The sequence below is a fragment of the Myxine glutinosa genome, chromosome 7 (genome assembly GCF_964187855.1).
Source record: "Myxine glutinosa chromosome 7, kmMyxGlut1.1, whole genome shotgun sequence".
In the NCBI taxonomy this organism is placed as follows: Eukaryota; Metazoa; Chordata; class Myxini; order Myxiniformes; family Myxinidae; genus Myxine; species Myxine glutinosa.
Genome location: NC_136267.1, coordinates 54,700,569 through 54,719,096, shown reverse-complemented (window position 1 = coordinate 54,719,096; position 18,528 = coordinate 54,700,569). Strand labels below are relative to the sequence as shown.

At 44.6% G+C, this 18,528-nt stretch overlaps 1 protein-coding gene and 1 long non-coding RNA gene across 8 annotated transcripts in view; one reads left to right on the top strand and one right to left on the bottom strand.

Moving 5' to 3' along the window:
- Window positions 1-18,528, top strand: part of APTX (aprataxin) — a 152,312-nt gene that overhangs the window by 109,810 nt on the left and 23,974 nt on the right. The window contains exons 1-2 of one of the 7 annotated variants that reach the window (XM_078781745.1): window positions 760-8,952; window positions 14,202-14,304. The exons of 5 other annotated variants lie outside the window; for them this stretch is intronic. In XM_078781745.1, coding sequence (XP_078637871.1) covers window positions 8,782-8,952; window positions 14,202-14,304 — 274 coding nt within the window. In that variant the 5' untranslated portion in view covers window positions 760-8,781. Of the gene's footprint in view, window positions 1-759; window positions 8,953-14,201; window positions 14,305-18,528 lie in introns of those variants that run through there. One more of the 7 variants, XM_068099939.2, reaches the window with a different exon arrangement.
- Window positions 7,430-9,902, bottom strand: LOC144892947 (uncharacterized). Its single transcript, XR_013624084.1, has 2 exons — window positions 9,595-9,902; window positions 7,430-9,549 (listed from the first exon to the last, which is right to left on the bottom strand). It is a non-coding gene; the product is annotated as an uncharacterized LOC144892947 (long non-coding RNA).

Genomic DNA, 18,528 nt, shown 5'->3' with positions numbered 1-18,528 from the left:
AGACTTGTACAACTAGAATGCCACTCAGTAGAGCGCATACTCCCGCCGTGGGTCAAGTTGGAATAGTACGATTTCACAAAAGTTTGAGGGAGTAGTTCAGTGACAACACAAGACAAGACGAGACGAGACAACACAAGACAGACACTGCACAGATATATATTTAGAATATATAGAAGATAATGTTAAAAAAAACAAGGCAATTTCACTTACATTTTCGGATTCAGCATTCAATTCCATACAAGTGAGTGTATTTTGAGGCATGTGTGACTTCAAATAAAATTGTAAGCCAGAAAAACGTTCGTTTCATTCCTTAGGGATACAACATGTAAAACTGGCCCAAACGTGAAAACAAAACTCACTCATTTTAAGTCGTACAAGCTAATGCGACCACTCATTCTTCTGGGAAGAATCCCGTGCACATGCTTGTCACACTTATAAGTCACCTAAGTCTTTATAAGTTCATCAAATACTGACACCGCGATTGACATTCGCTGAGGTAAATGTTGATATCTCTTCTGAGGTTAAAAAAAAAAAAAAAAAAACAGTTTTAAAGCATTATACGTACTAGGGCATGCCCGTACTATATATATATCTAAAATTATATCCCCCCCCTCTATTTACATGAAATGGTTTGGTCCATTCGCAACGCCAAAGCGAACGGCGAACGGCTTGCGAGTACGGTGACAATCCCCCCCCTCTATTTACATGAAATGGTTTGGTCCATTCGCAACGACCACAGAACCCCCCCCCCCCCCCCCCCCCTCTATTTACATGAAATGGTTTGGTCCATTCGCAACGCCAAAGCGAACGGCGAACGGCTAAATCGCCATAGCTCGGTAACTACTTCTCCGATTAATATGAAACCTTGAAAAGGCACATCCTCGGGTCCCCAGCAATATACCTGGCAAGTTTAAAGTATATCGGACCCGTGGTTGTCGAGAAACAGCGGTCACAGACATACACACACACAGACACACAGACACACAGAGATTACTGGAATTATAGATAGATCAAACGATACATTTTATGAAATAGTGTAAGCTCTAGGGGGGAGTTCGTGGCCATCGCAAAAGTACAAAGTCACCCATGATTTTATTGTTGTACATACCAAGACCTTTCAAAAAAATTTGGGTGACAAGCCCAAATCTGTATAGATTTTGCTACAGAGGGCGGGTTTCAAAATGGCCGCCATAAGTATTACTTTTGACCATATCTTGGTCTGTGAGACTCATAGAGACATGATATTGGTGCCTAAACCTATGTTTTCAGAGTCAAGTAACTCAATAAGACCAATAACAGAGTCAAGGAACTCAATAAGACCAATAACAATTACATTGGCTCCTTCGTTTGCGGTAGCCATCTTGAATTTCAAAATGGCCGCCATTCAAAATCGCAGTTGTCCATATATCAGTCATCAAAACACATAGACGCTTGATGTTGGTGGCTATACTCATGCATTTAAGGCCAAGGAATCCAATGATAAGAGTATAATAATACAGTGGTATAATAATACAGTGGTTCACTGAGACCAGCAAAAATCTTCTTGAGTATATTCAGGTAACCTATAAATCCAACGTGGCGCCCATAACTATTATCACCCAAATCATGGGTGACTTTGTACTTTTACGATGGCCACGAACTCCCCCTAGAGCCAGGAGTATATGGTGTCCATCACAAAATTGAAGATTTGCTGCTTTCTGTAATCATTACGTTTAAAGATCTTCATTTAACAAATCAACTCACTGTAATCCACTTCTCTTTTAATTCAGATAAATTCTGAAGACAAGCCCTAATACAAGACCTAATCCACAATCAGCAATGGAATTTGTACAGCTTTCGGGGACAGGAGTTGGTGATTTTGACCGGACAAAGTGTGTAATTTGTCAAGAGCCAACGAAGGGAAAACTGATCAGCACACCCAACGGGTGTAAACGAATACGGGAAGTTAGTGACATACAAAACGACTCTAACAAAACGCATAAAGTTGATGCCAGCCGAGAGTGACTTCTTCTATCATGTTTCCAACCAGTGCTACAAGAAGTACACCAATGCGAATCTGCTCAGACGCATCCAGGAAGGAGGGAAATCACAGAAAGCATCGCTATCCTCAGAAGAATCTGGCAGTCCACATGGGGTTGCCACTCGTGCTCACCCCGCTGTACGTTCACCTCCAAATCCTACAGATGCATATAGTGTCAACTACTCGATGAACTGCATCATTTGTAACAAGAAGTCACACAAACGGGACTTCACGAAATATCGTATATCTGAGTCGAGCCATGCTACTTCACTTTTACAAGCAGCAAACTTCTTCCAGGATGACATTTTCAGTCGAATGTGTGACCTCCAGGATGAGCATGCAGTTTTTGGAGCTGACTTGTATCATCACAAACAGTGCATGACATCATACATCCAAAAGTTTGAGAATGCTCAACGTTCAACTGGCGATACACCAGAGCTGAACCCCAAGCAGCGTGCATGGAGTGATGTCGTTTCTGAGTTAGAAGAGGGACTGAAAAGTGGCAATGGCTATGAACTAAGTATAATCAGAGACCGATTGAATAGACCTGTGGAGGACGAGCATCAATTTCACAATAGAGATGTGAAGATATTTTTTTTGAGACAATTTGGTAGTAGCATTGATTTTACATATCCTGACCAGTTGCGAAAGTCTTTGATGGTTTATAGTGTGCCATGTAATAGAGCAGATGTTTTGGCAGAGCGTATTCGCTCCATTGATCCTGTACAGGTTTGCGCCAGTGTGCTACGGCAAAGTCTTGATAGTCATGATTTTAACCTAGATGATAGATTCTGTGATGCTCAAGATCTAAAACATGCATGCTCCAGTATGAGAATGCCAGAACCGATATAGGTTTTTAGGATATTTCTACAATTTCAACCCCGAGACATACCCCAAGGCAGCTGAAGCCGTAATGATGGAAACAGATCCTACAGCAGAAGATGTAGATGATGAAGAGTTAATGACGATGCATGTGAAACAGAGAATAGTGACGGTCGGAATAACAGTGATTCCAAACAGACTGCTGGTGGTTGCCTCTCTGCTCAACGTTGCAGGAAGATCCAAGCTCTGTTTCAGACTATGTACTATGTACATCATTGTGGCAGAAGGAGAACGCCAATGCATGTAATGAATGCTGAATCAGCTCACAGTCTCGGGCATGGAGGGAAAATCCTCACCATTATCTTGAATCGTCAAGGGCTTGCGCTAAGCTATGGAGAACTGCGACGATATCAATATGATATTGCAACCTACACTGCACAGCAGAATAGGCAGGATGTTGCACTACCAGCTCATTTTGAATCTGGAGAATTCACATCAACAGCCGTTGACAACTGGGATCATGAAGGTGCTAATGTGTCTGAGCATGACACAGTCTGCGTTCTTTTCCAGGACAAACCTAGTTCCCAGAGATTTAAGCCCAAACGGTCCGATACACTGGTCGAACATGGCCCGCAGGCTTTTAAGGGAACGCTCCCAGCCTCCCATGCCAGATTCTTCAAGATTTCCATGCACCTGTGAAACGACCTGACCTTCCAAGTTCCTTCAAGGGCAATGATGAACTCTACGAATCTGATAACACAGAAGAAAAGAAGCTCACTGACATTGCGTGGTCAATTGGACGTCTTAATCTTGAAGTCAAAGGCAACCAGCATCATCAACCAGCTTGCATCATCTACCCTCAATTGCAGACCATGCCTTCTTGGAGTGCTAGTAATGCCGTCTGGACAGACGAAAAAGTTCCACTCAAGAGAGTAGCATTCCTACCTGTTCTGCCATATCCCGTCACATTGTATAGTTCTGCAAGTGCCAGAAGACTGAAAACTGTAAAAAATCCTTACAACTGAGATGAAACATTAGACTCTGATATGCACCGAAATTACAACTTTGAGGTAAATAAACATCGATTTAGAGTCATTTCAAGTATAGCCGTTAGGTTTTGGTGGACATTTTGGACGCCATTGTGGATTTTTAGGTTACATGATAACTCAACCAAATGAACCACTGTATTATTATACTCTTATCATTGGATTCCTTGGCCTTAAATGCATGAGTATAACCACAAACATCAAGCGTCTATGTGTTTTGATGACTGATATATTGACAACTGTGATTTTGAATGGTGGCCATTTTGAAATTCAAGATGGCAACCGCAAACGAAGGAGCCAATGTAATTGTTACTAGCCGAAACCCGTGGAACATCCACGGAAGGGAGGATGTGGTGTATGGATAGAGTGTACCATCATGGATGGCATAGGGGATTTGCTTGTCCGAGTAAGAGTTAGGAAGAAAGATGAGAATGAAGAGTGCGTATATGAACAACAATCGCCGACACCGGCACAAATGCATGCTCTGGATTGTCCAATCAGCGGACGGCTCGCTTCGCCTTCGCCCAGCAGACGCCAATACGATGGTGTCGTAAGATGGCGTCGTAAGATGGCGTCGTATCGGCAGTTAATCGGATGCTTTTGGGCCCCAACGTCGGCTAATTCAGATTTTTCGAGTATGGCTGTACGTGATAAACAAAGAGCGCGGTTCGTAGATCGTAAATCCATTAGTGCCGTGGGCCTCGGGTCACTGGGTGCGGCGTAAAAGGGATAACAAAGTCGAGTCCTTACGCTATTATTATATAGATTGGTCTTATTGAGTTCCTTGACCCTGAAAACATAGGTTTAGGCACCAATATCATGTCTCTATGAGTCTCACAGACCAAGATATGGTCAAAAGTAATACTTATGGCGGCCATTTTGAAAATCGCCCTCTGTAGCAAAATCTATACAGATTTGGGCTTGTCACCCAAATTTTTTGGAAAGGTCTTGGTATGTACAACATTAAAATCATGGGTGACTTTGTACTTTTGCGATGGCCACGAACTTCCCCCTAGAGCCAGGAGTAAAACGGAGAAACCTAATACACACTTTGGTGGTTTTAAAATGACAGAATATGTCTTTATTATTTTTAAAAAAATGAACATTGAAGACGACGCTGCTAAAAAAATACACCGCTCTAATGCATAACCACGAGTTTAAACTACATTTACAACAAATATGAAAACTATTTTCATATCACAATGTTAAATATAGAATATATAGAAGATAATGTAAAAAAAAAATGAGCCCTATCTTCCAATGGTAAAAAATTCCGTCAAAAAATTCCAGGATCCGGTATAATATCCTGAGCTTCACCAAAAACTATAATAATAATAATAATAATTCATTTATTTTGTATAGCGCTTTTCCAGAAGCCCAAAGGCGCTTTGACAGAGTGGAAAACATAATGCATAACAATACATGAAAACAACAATTGCAAAAAGACAAGAATCAAGAAAACAAACAGCAGCGATATACGGCATATATATAAGACAAGAATCAAAAAGACAAGACAAGAATCAATAGGGAAATATTTAAAGCAAAAGGAGGGAGAAGGAGAAGAGATAGTCAGGGGTTAAATGCTGTGGGTTGAATGTTGAATGCAGCGTTGAACAGGTGGGTCTTTAGTGATGTTTTGAATGTGGTGAGTGAGGAGGAGTCTCTGATGGTGTGAGGTAGTGAGTTCCAGAGGGTGGGAGCAGCGATGGAGAAGGCCCTGTCCCCCCAGGATCTGAATTTGGTCCGGATGGAGGGGGTCAGGAGGTTGGTACCAGCAGAGCGGAGGTTGCGGGTGGGAGTGTGTCTGGAGAGGAGGTCAGCCAGGTAGGATGGGGCCAGGTTATGGAGGGCTTTGTATGTCAAGAGGAGGATTTTGTACTGGATTCTCTGGGGGATGGGGAGCCAGTGAAGCTTGTAAAGGACGGGGGTGATGTGGTCACGGGTCCGGGAATGAGTGAGTAGACGGGCAGCGGAGTTCTGAATGTATTGGAGTTTATTGGTGATTTTTTAGGGTGAACCATAGAGGAGGCTATTGCAGTAGTCCAGACGGGAGGTGATGAAGGCGTGGATGAGGGTTTCTGCAGCCGTGGAGGAGAGGGATGAGCGGAGACGGGCAATGTTTTTCAGGTGAAAGAAGGCTGACTTTGTGATCTGTTTAGTGTATTTGTCGAAGGAAAGGGTTTGGTCAAAGATGACGCCAAGATTCCGGACTAATCAATTCTTCCTTATCACAAGGGCAATCATCCCACCAACTTTCATCCAAATCCATTCAGAACCTTTCCAGATATCTTGTTCACGAACACACAAACGAACAAACGAACACACGAACACACACACACACACACACACACACACACACACACACACACACACACACACACACACACACACACACACACACACACACACACACACACACACTCGAATGCATTACTCCCAGGTTACCAGGTACAACCTGGAAAAGGCCACTAAAGACAGCAAAGAGGAATTGCAGTGAACGAATGGAGAGCCAGTCCAACGGACCCGCCATGCGACGCGTGTGGCAGGGACTATAACCCATCATGGACTACAAAGCCAAACTCCAGGGAATTACCAACGCAGCAGTCGATTTTCCAGATGAGTTGAACACTTTCGATGCACCTTTTGAGCTGACCAACAACGATCTATTCGTCAAGGCCCACTGGGCCTTTAGCCTTGCATACTATCCGAGAACAAACCCCTCGACAAGTGGAACACATGTCAGAATGCTATTTGTTTATTATAGCTCTGCATTCAATACCATTGTTCCGAATAAACTTTTCATGAAACTACAGGCATTGGGTCTTTGTAACTCTGTATGTAACTGGATCCTCGATTTGTTCTTTTAACAGGTAGGCCACAGGTTGTGAATATTGACAATGTTATGTCATCCACACTTATTCTTCACATTGGTGTTCCACAAGGCTGTGGACTCTGCCCATTACTCTATTCTCTGTACACTTATGATTGTATACTGTATAGCAAAGCAAAATACTAACTGTATAAACAACTATTAGGGACGCCTCTTCGTTGTGGCTGGACCCCATCAACCTGGGAAAAGGGTTCAGGTATCGGACTCACGGATCGTAGCGAAGCTTGATGTGCACGTGTACTACGAAGTGGGTGAGGCTGCTCCCCTTGACTTGAGCAAACTGTCCAGAGGGCAGATCAAACCAGACACTCTTAAGTGGAGAACTGTGGGGTCGGTCCTTCTCACCTGTAGGTGGCCCCTTGTCGCGGTTGGGTGTCGCCTCAGACTCAAAGCGCTGATAACATGGACTGAGATAGCAGCGGTTTCTCCAGTACAGTAGACTCGGCCTGATGGCAGCTTGACGTGGTAGTCACAACGCATCCAACACCAACGATGATACTGGTTCCGGATCCGGATGATACAACGATGATACCTCTTCCACAGTTTAATATCCGGATCCTGTATGGACACATCCATGGCGGTCTGATGCGATGTCAATGCCTTTGCAGACTTGTCGTAACATGCGCTGGTTTTTGTGCACAGTGTGGCAGCTTTTGCTCCTGGAGGCAGCATCTGCCACTTGGCAGTAACTGTGCAGCATCGTCCAGGCACCACGGTACGTGTTGGGTGGTCGAACATCTCCTGCGCCGGGGACCGACCCGTGTCCCGAGGAGTGTTCCACCATTCCAACAGCCCTCTGCAAAAGTCATCGTCGTCAAGTACACCGTTGTGTCTTAGCAACCAAGGTTTTTATTGTCTTGATGGCAGCGTCGGCATGGCTGCTGGAGTATGTTCTGGTCCGCCATGTTGGTTTCCTGATCCGCCATGTTGGTTTTGTGTCAAACCTAAGATGTCTTCAGAAGTCTCATATTCACAATTAGAATTATCCTGGCTATATAACCATGATGTTGCAGAAATTTTATGTGTGTGAATTTCTTGAGAGAAATAAATTGAGAAACGTGAGAAACGTCACGTATCGTAAAACCGCCTCTTCTTCTTCACTATTGGGTTGTAGAAAATGATGCATGTAAAACTATACGTCACTACAATGTATTATATACGCGCATAAGCAGTATGCATGGTTTTGCTTTATGTATCTAAGCCTGGTTATTTTTTTTATATCGCTGCCCGATCGAGCCAACAATCCTGTCAATACACCGCCCCAAATAAATGGATGAGATAATTTGTGTAAAGAATGAAAGTTTTTGTGCGTAAATATCTCGAGTTCTCAAGGCTGAATAATGTGAGTGTATCATGTAGCGCTATTCCTTGCGGTAGTGACCATTACAAGTCATAAAGTAATAAAATATGTCGATTCTCCACATGAAAATAACGCATTTTATTGATGAAAACATAATTCCTACGGCTTTCAGCTGCGGAGGCAGAAGCATAAAAAGAGGAGTACTAGAAGCAACCGTAATTGCTAACTTTACGTATAACCATCCCTCTTTTATTTTGAGCGATACCGAAAAGTAAACGTCGGCCATGTCGTTGTAATTGGTGACAGTTACGTGAAGATTTTGTTCTTAGCGTGAAATTCGGCGGTTAAAATTTCCACCTATCCTTCTTTGGACTATTAAAAGTACTGAATATTTCAATGTTTGTTTTGTGGTTATATTTCGTATACGTACATTATGTTAAAATTGTAACAGAGGGGGGAAAAAAACAACGAAGAACAGCGTTTTGTTATTGTGTGAAGGACATTATTATAATTATATCACAAGCTGTGGAAACGCCGGTATTTGTGTTTTTTTTTTGTGTGTTTTTTTATTGCAAGGCAACGCCATTCGACGAGGCACGTAATGTCCAGGAAACTGGTATCCGTGTAATTACCATATTTTTTATTTTCCCACATACACGGTCCACGCCGCCTTTGTGGGCACGTGTGTGCAAGTTCGGCGACAATGAGCTCCGCTCAACGTGTATGCCTTCTGAAGTGCGGTTTGGGGGTTCGAGAGGCCATTGCACTCGCTCACGGCGAGACCCGGATCATCGGTCGAGGACCCGAGACCACGATCACTGATAAGAGATGTTCCCGCCAGCAGGGTAATGGAACTGCACCTCTTCGCCTCACGGTTTGACTAACGTGAACATTTCATTTCGCATATTTTGTCCACGAGTACACGACACCCGTTCATTACGGGAGCGGCAGGGAGTCATGTTATTATCCTTATTACTGTTGCCAATTATTATTACTATTACTTATGTTAGATCAGGTCAATGAAACCATCAGACAATGCCTCGCCATTCTAAATTCCTTATAATAAAATTTACTTCCGTAAAGGTGTCGGGGGCATCACATAAAATCATAAATTTTCATCCAATTGACCTGAAATTTCAATTTACCATTTGAGATTTGTCATCAAATTTTTAACAAAGCTTTATTATGATAATATAGAGAAGACAAATTAATAATTTTGTCAAAAGGTTAAAGGTCAGTGTCACATAAAATCATCAATTTTCATCCATTTGACCTGAAATTTCAATTTACTATTGGAGTTTTGTCATCAGATTTTCAACAAAGTTTTATTATGCGAATATGGAGAAGGCAAATTTATAATTTCGTAAAAAGGTCAGCAAAAAGGTCAAAGGTCACATAAAATCGTCAATTTTCACCCGACTGACCTGAAATTTTAATAATTTGCATATTGGTTCACTGAATTCTCGAGGATCTCGCGATATCTCGAGACGACGTCACGAATTTTTCGAAACTCCACACGGTCTCCACGTTTTCCAAGTTAAGTCTGTTCACAATTGTATTTTGTCGTAACTGTATTTTATCTTTCGGCGTGTGAACTTATAGTGAGTCCCTTGGATGTTTCTCGGTGTTTATCTTTAATAAATTAATCGTTTGTTTGCCACGCGGCGGGGTGTGAGGCCTTGCAGCCTCAGGCTTCCCCCGTCGAAGTTTGTTTCTTCCCTTGCTGGTTTTGCTAGGTTTTTTTATTTTTCCCTTCTCCTCCAAACTTTCACTGAACATCTACTATTTGTCTAACGTTGTAACCCCCACACCCCCCCCCCCCCCGCAAAAAAAACAAAAAAAAACCAAAAAAACTTTTATTTCCCTTTCTCCTCGTGTGCTTTTGCCTCTGCCCACGTGCGCTGTCTCGCCCCGCCCCCATTTTCCCCTTGCCTTCCACCTTTTGCCCTGTTCAAGTGACTCGTGGTCGTCGCTCTAGGCTTCCTCTCCCCATTGGTATTTTTGTGAATATAAGATTGTTCTTCACAGTTCTGTTTAAATATGTTTAAACTTTCCCCTTCAGTGTTTTATTCAGTGGTTTATTTAAACATGCTGTTTTTCTTCTTATTTAAAAGGCTCTTTTCAATTTCCTCTTCAACTCATTCCATTTCAAAAAAATATTCAATCTCTTATGATTCCAAATCACTCCATGCTCTAAATTCTCATTCATTCCATCCCTCCTCCATCGTTCTTAAACGGATCGCTAACTTGAAAATCACAACAAACCCAATTTGTTATATATGTTCATCTTTCATTAATCATCCACTTTCTAAACTCCCCCCTTGCCCCTCCCCTCCAAATCTCCCCACTTTCCCCTCCCCTCCGAATCTCCCCACTTGCCCCTCCCCTCCTAAACTCCCCCCATGCCCCTCCCCTCCTAAACTCCCCCCATGCCCCTCCCCTCCTAAACTCCCCCATTGCCCCTCCCCTCCTAAACTCCCCCCTTGCCCCTCCCCTCCTAAACTCCCCCCTTGCCCCTCCCCTCCAAATCTCCCCCCTTGCCCCTCCCCTCCTAAACTCCCCCCTTGCCCCTCCCCTCCAAAACTCCCCCCTTGCCCCTCCCCTCCTAAACTCCCCCCTTGCCCCTCCCATTCCAAACTCTCCCCCAACCCCTCCCCTTCAAATCCCCCCCCCCCCCAACCATCCCTCCCAAATTCTCCCTCCCACCTCCTTCTCAAAGCTGCCTCCTCCCCACTTCGTCTCCCTTCTATATCATACCTCCACCTCCCCCAACCTTCTACTTTCCTCTGCCCCCCCTCAAACAAACCCTCACTGTGCCTCATCCCATCACCATCAAACCTTTCGTCCTCCTCATCCTTCCCTTTCTTGTAACTCTTCTGTAATCTCTGACACACTATCAACTGCTCTTCCTACATCCCCCTCTCACCCTTCATCTGACCCGACCCCTCCCCTCCCCTGTCCTGCACCCGATGCTCCCCCTCTCTCCTCACTAACGGTATGGACCTCAAACATCCGGGGCCTTCGCTCAAACCTGATTGATCTCTCCATTCAGGTTGCTTCTGACAATCCAGACTTGATCTGCTCAACAGAAACTTTCCTCCTTCAAGATGTCTCTGATTCCTTAATATCTCTTCCTGGTTACTCCCTCCTCCGGTACGATATATCTGAGCCTCGTCCTGGTGGTGGGGTGGCTATCTTTATCAAAAACTCTCTTCCTCACTCTCCCTGCACTGCCCTCTCTCCACCCCACCCACAGGAGTACCTCTGGCTACGGCTTCCTCTCCGCTCCCACCTTTTGTTCATATGTGTTCTGTACCGTCCTCCAAACAGTGATGACTCCATTTACATTTCGCTGTCGGACAACATGGACCAACTTCTATCAACTCATCCAAACTCTCTCTTCCTCATATGTGGCGACTTCAACTGTCATCATGCCAGCTGGCTGGGTGTGGGTTCATCTCTCACCAGCCATGGCACCTCAGCAAAGGACTTCTGCGACTCATTGGGACTGACACAATCTGTCAATTTCCCGACCCGGATCTCAGTCAATGGAGTATCTTCTCTTCTGGACTTGGTTATGACTAACTTCCCTGCAAATGTCTGCTGCTCTTCTTCTGCTCCAATCGGTTCTTCTGATCATGTGCTTGTTAAAGTGGACATCTCTCTGGCCATTCTCAGAGAGCCTCCTCAGCGCCGACGAGTCTGGCATTTCACTCAGGCCGACTGGCACGGTCTGCAAGCAGCCATCAATCAACTGGACTGGTCTCCCATGTCTAATGCCTCTGACATCAATTCTTCCTGGGAATTCTTCCAAAGCAAACTGCTCTCTCTCATGCACAGATTTATCCCATCTCGTCTTCAGTTGTCCTACCCTTCCTCCTGTCCATGGTACACTGAATCTTGTGGTGAGGCAGTTGCCCTGAAACAACTTGCCTTTGTGTCTTGGAAGGCAAATCCAACTGAAGGCAATCTCAGTTCCTTCCACCAAGCTCGAAACAAGTGTGTTTCTACCCTCAGGAGTGCCAGGAAGCACTATCTCTCCACACTCAAGATTGAACTCTCAAACCTGTCTCCTTCCTCCAAATCCTGGTGGCGTCTGGTCAAATCCGTTTCTGGTGTTTGTTCCCCCTCCATCTCCTCCCTCACCTCAAACGGCTTAACGGCTGACTCCGCACGTGAAAAAGCTGAATGCCTCAACTCTGTGTTTGCCTCAAAATCTTGTGTCCCATACCCATCTCTCTCTGTTCCCACCTTTCCCAGTCGAACCCAACTGCTCCTGGACTCTGTGTCCTTCTCTCCTGACAAGGTGGAGAAGTTTTTATCAAACCTCGACTCTGAATTCCGCAACTGGACCAGATGGCATCAGCCCACGGGTCCTAAAATCCTGCTCTGCCGCTCTATCTCACCCTCTCTCTGTTCTTTTCACCCTCTCTTTTGCTCAAGGTCATCTGCCAGCATCTTGGAATTCAGCAAACATTACCGCTTTACACAAAAAGGTGCAAAAACAGATCCTTGCAACTACAGACCAATCAGCCTGCTCCCAATTATCAGCAAAGTCATGGAATCCATCATTGTTTCGGATATCAAATCCTTCCTCTTCTCCAATGGCTTGATCTCTGATCATCAATTTGGATTCAGACCAGGTCATTCTACTCTGGACATGTTGCTTCTGCTGTCTCAACAATGGATGGAGGTTCTCAATGCCAAACAGGAAATCAGAGCTGTCTCACTTGACATATCACGTGCCTTCAATATGGTCTGGCACCCAGCTCTGCTCACCAAACTCTCCTCCTATGGTATTCATGGAAATCTCCACTCATGGCTTGCGGACTTCCTCTCTGGTCGTAGGCAACGTGTGGCCCTGAATGGATTTCTCTCATCTCCCCTTCCTGTTCTGGCTGGAGTTCCCCAAGGTAGTGTTCTGGGCCCTGTGCTATTTCTGGTCTTCATCAATGATCTCTCCGACTCTCTGGAAAATCCTCTCTATCTCTTTGCTGATGACTCCACTTATCTGCCGCTCCATTCCTCATCCCTCAGATCGGCAGTCTGCAGCCTCCTCACTCTCTGCAGACATGGACAAAATCACAGACTGGTCAAACAAGTGGAACATGTCTTTCAATCCTGACAAATCTCACACTCTTACAATGTCTCTCCGAAAGGACCGACTGGAAAACCCTCCCATCTACTTTCTCAACAATCCTCTCCAAGAAGTTCTTTCGCTCAAGCTTTTGGGTCTCACTATCTGCCATGATCTTTCTTGGGAAAACCACATTTCCAAGCTGGCCTCCAAAGCCAGTCGCCGACTGGGCATCCTCCGTCGTGCGAAGTCCTTCCTTGGCACACCTGAGCTCCTCACCACATACAAGGCTTTCATCCGCAGCTCAATGGAATACTGTTCCCCCCTCTAGGCCGGTGCTCCTGCCTCACACCTAGCTCGGCTTCATGCTGTTGAGGCCAAAGCTTTCAGAATCATTGGAATCTCCTGCGATGAAATCAACTCCGAGGGCCTTTCACTCACTCACTCACCGCAGGCAGGTTGGTGGTCTTTCTGTCTTCTCCAGACTCCTCTCTGGCCTTGCTCCCCCAGCTCTCTCTGTGCTCTGTCCCCCCAATATTCCTTCAGGTTGCACAAGATCTGCCTGCAACCCTCTTATGGTTAAACTGCCAAAATCTAGACTCTCTGCTCACCTTCACTCTTTCATTCCCCTTTTCTCCCGCCTCTGGAACAAACTCCCCCACTCCCTTCAATCCCACTCCTCCCTCCAGGTCTTTAAAACAGCTGTTCACCACCATCTCTTATCTTCCCCCATCCAAAACCTTGATCTTTTCTACCCCTGGTAATTCACCCCAGAGTCCTTGCAGTGTTCATATGTTTTATACCTCTCCCACCTCCCCCCAAGTCCTCCCGATGTCCCTGCTCTCAAATGTTGTGTTTGTGTCCTTCCCCCTCTCTCCCCATCTTGTCTGCTGCTCCCCTTGTTTTTTGTGTTTTGTGTGTCGGTTTGACTTTTTGTGTGATTAATGTTAGCTCTTTCACGAGCCTCGATCTTGTATACAAAAAAAAAAAAAAATTGATTGGTTCACCAATTAAAAGCTACAAGCCGATTGCTTTTTTTGTTTTAGATCAAAAGGTCAAGGTTGCGTAAAATCACCAATTTTCACCTGATTGACCTGAAATTTAAAGAATCTGCATATCGAGTCACTGAATTGGTTCACTCATCAAAAGGTAAGAGTCAATTGTTTTTTGTTTTTTTTAGATAAAGAGGTCAAAGGTAAAGGTTGCATATAATCGTCAATGTTCATTCAATTCACCAGGAATTTTAAGAATTTGCATATTGGGTCACAGAATTAATTGGTTCACCAATCAAAAGCTAGAAGCTGATTATTTTTTAGATTTTTTGATTATTAAAGTTATTACAAATCAATATTAATACAAATAATATCTCCCCTCCCCAAGGTGCTTTTCCTCCTTGAGCAAACGTCAAGTTAAATGGGAATAAATAGCTTATTGTGATGTTTTCAGGGGAGCAATGGCCCCTACCAAAAGTAAGAATATTAAAACCACAAACACGCTTGATTACCTTTTTAAACAGTCGCTAATGCTGTTGAACACAAAGCTGAAATAAATTTGGAGGAATCCAGACCTCCGTTATAGTGTAGCAGCATAGCAAACCTGTTGTTCATTTTGTGATACAAGCACCAAATTTGGCACAAATGTACATTAATATGTTGCGAACATTTTCAGATATTGGGCCACTTGAAATTCTCTCTTTATGTCCGCCATATTGGATTTCAAAATGGCCGCCACTTGAAATCTACATTTGCTATTATCTCTGGACGTAATGCAGCTACTGACTTGATTCTGGTATCTAAATGTATGTTTTTGGGGGCAAGGAATCCAATGGTACCAATTTCAACTTAATATTATCTATCACAGTCTGTTATATAATTTTATTTGGAAATTATCTAGGCAAATATTGGATTCAACACAATACTTTGAAAAGAATGTCTTAGTTCTGTAAATGTCTTAGGTATAATACTGACATGCTACATGGTCTAGTATTTGAGGCTAGGTGTACTGGTATCTGAGGCTAGGTATATACCGGTACTGAAGATACGTGTACATAAACAGTGTCATGTTAACAAGTTCAGCATTGCCACAAGTACATGTATGTTGTTGACTCATCGTCATGTGCAGTCCCCTTCACACACACAGAGGGCTGTGCACTGAAGGGCAGCCTTTTTGCACTTGCAGCGCCTCACACACCCTTTCTTGCACTTGCAAGAAACCAGCTCAATGCAGCTGTGAGCTGCCTCAGTTAGCCTGGTCCAGTAAGGTGTGTACTGTCCTTCTCCAGTCCTTGACCAACCCCAGTTGGTTGGTGGAGGGAGCTCTGGTGCTGGCAGCAGTATCTGACCCCACACATGTCCACCTTGATACACTGCCCTCTTGACATGTTCCTCCAGAGCTGCCTTCGTTGGAGGGATGAGCTGCACATTGTTCTTCCTTGCGAAGAGTTTCCTCCTGGCCTTGTCAATGTCTGTGCATTTGCTGGTTCGATCATACAACAGGATCACGAACCTCTCGATGATGCGCATTGCATCGTCTGGTATGTCACGAGGTGCAGAGGACAGCAGCAGCAGCGCCTCAGTGAGTTCTGGCAGTACCGTCCAGACTGCCCACGCAGTGTTCTTGCCATGTCTATGAAAACTAGACACAGTGTCGCATCCAGTTAGAGCGTGGAACATTGGCAGTGCACGAGCCTTCTCTCGTCCCAATCCAGCTGCTATTTCGTGTGCTGCTAGGTATCGGAAACTCTGGCCTGTTCCGAATGCCAGCCACAGTTTGTCTTCTGGTTGCAACTCCTGTGCCAGGGACACTGCCAGCACCACAACATCGGTGTCTACAGTCCGGATGAGTATTGCGTGGTGTCCATGCTGGACTGCGTGAGATGCATGCAGCAACATCCGACTGTCAGCCTCTTCATGGTTACATGGGGCGAGTGAGGTCAGATCTGGCAGTAGTGGCTTGCTGAGCACTGCCTCTCCATCAGTAATGACGAGTTGCTTGTCCTCCTGGTCAAACCATTCCATGAGAGCTGCTGAGAGGAACCTGAACAGCTCGGTCTTGTTGCTGTCCACTCGTAGGAAGTTCTGCCAGTTTCCTGGTATGGCTGCGGCAGCCACCACACGTCTCCGCACACCTTGTCCCCGCTTTGCACGTGTACTACCTTTCAGTGAATCAGCAAGGTAAGTATCCCAGACCAGATCCAGGCGTGACACTGTTTGCAGCTTCGTGGACATATATGGGATGAAGATCTGTTGTGCATACTCTTCAAAGGTCTTTGATGCAGCGGGGGTTGGCACAGATTCTTCTTGACATACTTCAGGGAATCCTGTGAAGGGCTTGGCTTCTCCAAACATGTGACGGCGAACAATCTGTGCAGCATGGGCAAGATGGACTGCATCACTATCACTGTCCAGCTTGCAGGCTTTGGCAAGAGCAGCACCGACATCTTCTTCAAATGCCATCAGGATGTCTCTCCCCTTGGTGTGTGCCCGCATGTCAGGAAACTGAGCCAACAGTCTCTGTTTCAGTCGTGTGGAGTGGACTCTCGTGTCGAGCTGGACTCCTAGCTGTTCCATTCTGGACTGATAGAGCTGGACAAGGTCAGCCAATCTGAATACTGGTGCCGTCTCCTCATCTTGTCTGGTTTCTTCAATGTAGAGGACGAGTTCAGCGAAGACAACTGCCTACATTGCTCGCTCTTGTTTTGTGTCCTGTGATCCTGTTGACTGGGCCTTTCTTGTGCGATTGTAAAGTCCTATCAAGCACTGTGGGTGATACTGGGCGTCCAACGCTATCATGTCCCCACCACTGAGACGGCCCAGCAGTTCTGTATCACCAAGAAGGGTTGCACAGGCACGCACCCGTTTGTCCATTTGGAATGTTGCAGCTTTCCGAAGACTGTCAGCCCCAGCAGGTTGTTCACAGAAGAAACAATTTTCTAGGACCTTCTTCTCTGTACTCGATGAGCGTGAATGTAACCTGGTGCGTTTGCATGCAGCTTGTTCCTCATCGCTCTCACATTCTTTCTTGAGTGCTCTCTTTTGTGCTCTCTGCAGTTTGGTGTTGTTGTACTGGAGCCTGCATGTCTGATGATATTTTGCACCGTGTGCAACCATCGCAGCTTCAATGCCATGACCATCATCGAGTCTTTCCAGGTGAAATGATCCTGGAAGCTCTCCAAGTTCACTGAATTTGACCAAGTTCTCTGCGAGTGAACTGTACCCACTCCCAATGTCTTTTCTCTTTGATTGGTCAGGTTTGGTCAGTGTCTCCGTCTTGTCCTCTTGACATATAAGGCATAACTTCCAGTCAGTTGTGGTGAGGTGCTGTGATGTTGATGGTGAAGTTCGCTCAACATCAGCTAGTCTGAAGCTCTTGGACATGGTGGAACTGTCTTCTGAATCTGCAACGATACAATGATATAATGTTAACATTTTGTTATATATATAATAGAGGGGTTTCCTCCGCCATACTAATGGAGAGGAGGATAATTCCTCTATATCGTAGAGCATTTAGCTTGGCACACTTAGGGAATTAGTTTTGTGAGATTATGCCGGAATTAAATTTTCACCCATACCGGAGGCAAGAAGAGAAATAAAATCACATGAGATTCTTTAGTTAAAAAATATTCCCAAATTTATTGAATATTTACAAAACATTTGAATTCATAAATTCTTACAATATTTACACAGCCAAGATTTAAATATAAATCAGTCTAAACTCTTATTAGGTTGGACAGTACATTTTCCAGACATACCCCGTTCTGTTAATTACAGCCTTCGTGTTAAATTCAGAACATGTCAAAACTGTCAGTGTGGAATACACACTTCACTCAAAATACTACTTTATATAAAACATTTCTAATTTAAAGCCTTATAGTAAGAATTTCAGATAAACCCCAAAAAAGTAAGACCAGGTTGGCTATTAGACAACCTGCCTCTGTCGTGCCCACCAGACAAGTGGTTTTAGCCAGCACACATGTGTATCAGGTAAGCTTGTGCTGAGTACATCATACCTGAACAACTCAGTGAGGCAGAACACAGCAGTGCACACCAGGGTGACCCCTTCAGTGCATAAGCCAATTAACCTGTCCACTGCAGGGCATATAGAAATGAAGTTATTTTCTGCATATAATAATAATATAAGTTCAGTTCTATATAACAATTTCTGTTATCACCACTACCACTACAACTACCACTACTACAAGCTTTGTCTGGAATTTTGTGGACTAACAGACAAACAGACATACAGACAAGCTGGGATCAAAACATTACCTCCTTCCACCATTGAGTGTAGAGGTAAACATCATGGAAATTATATCATGCCCTAGATTTAATTCATGCTTACCCGTGTATTTGCTTCACTGGTTCACAAGGTCTT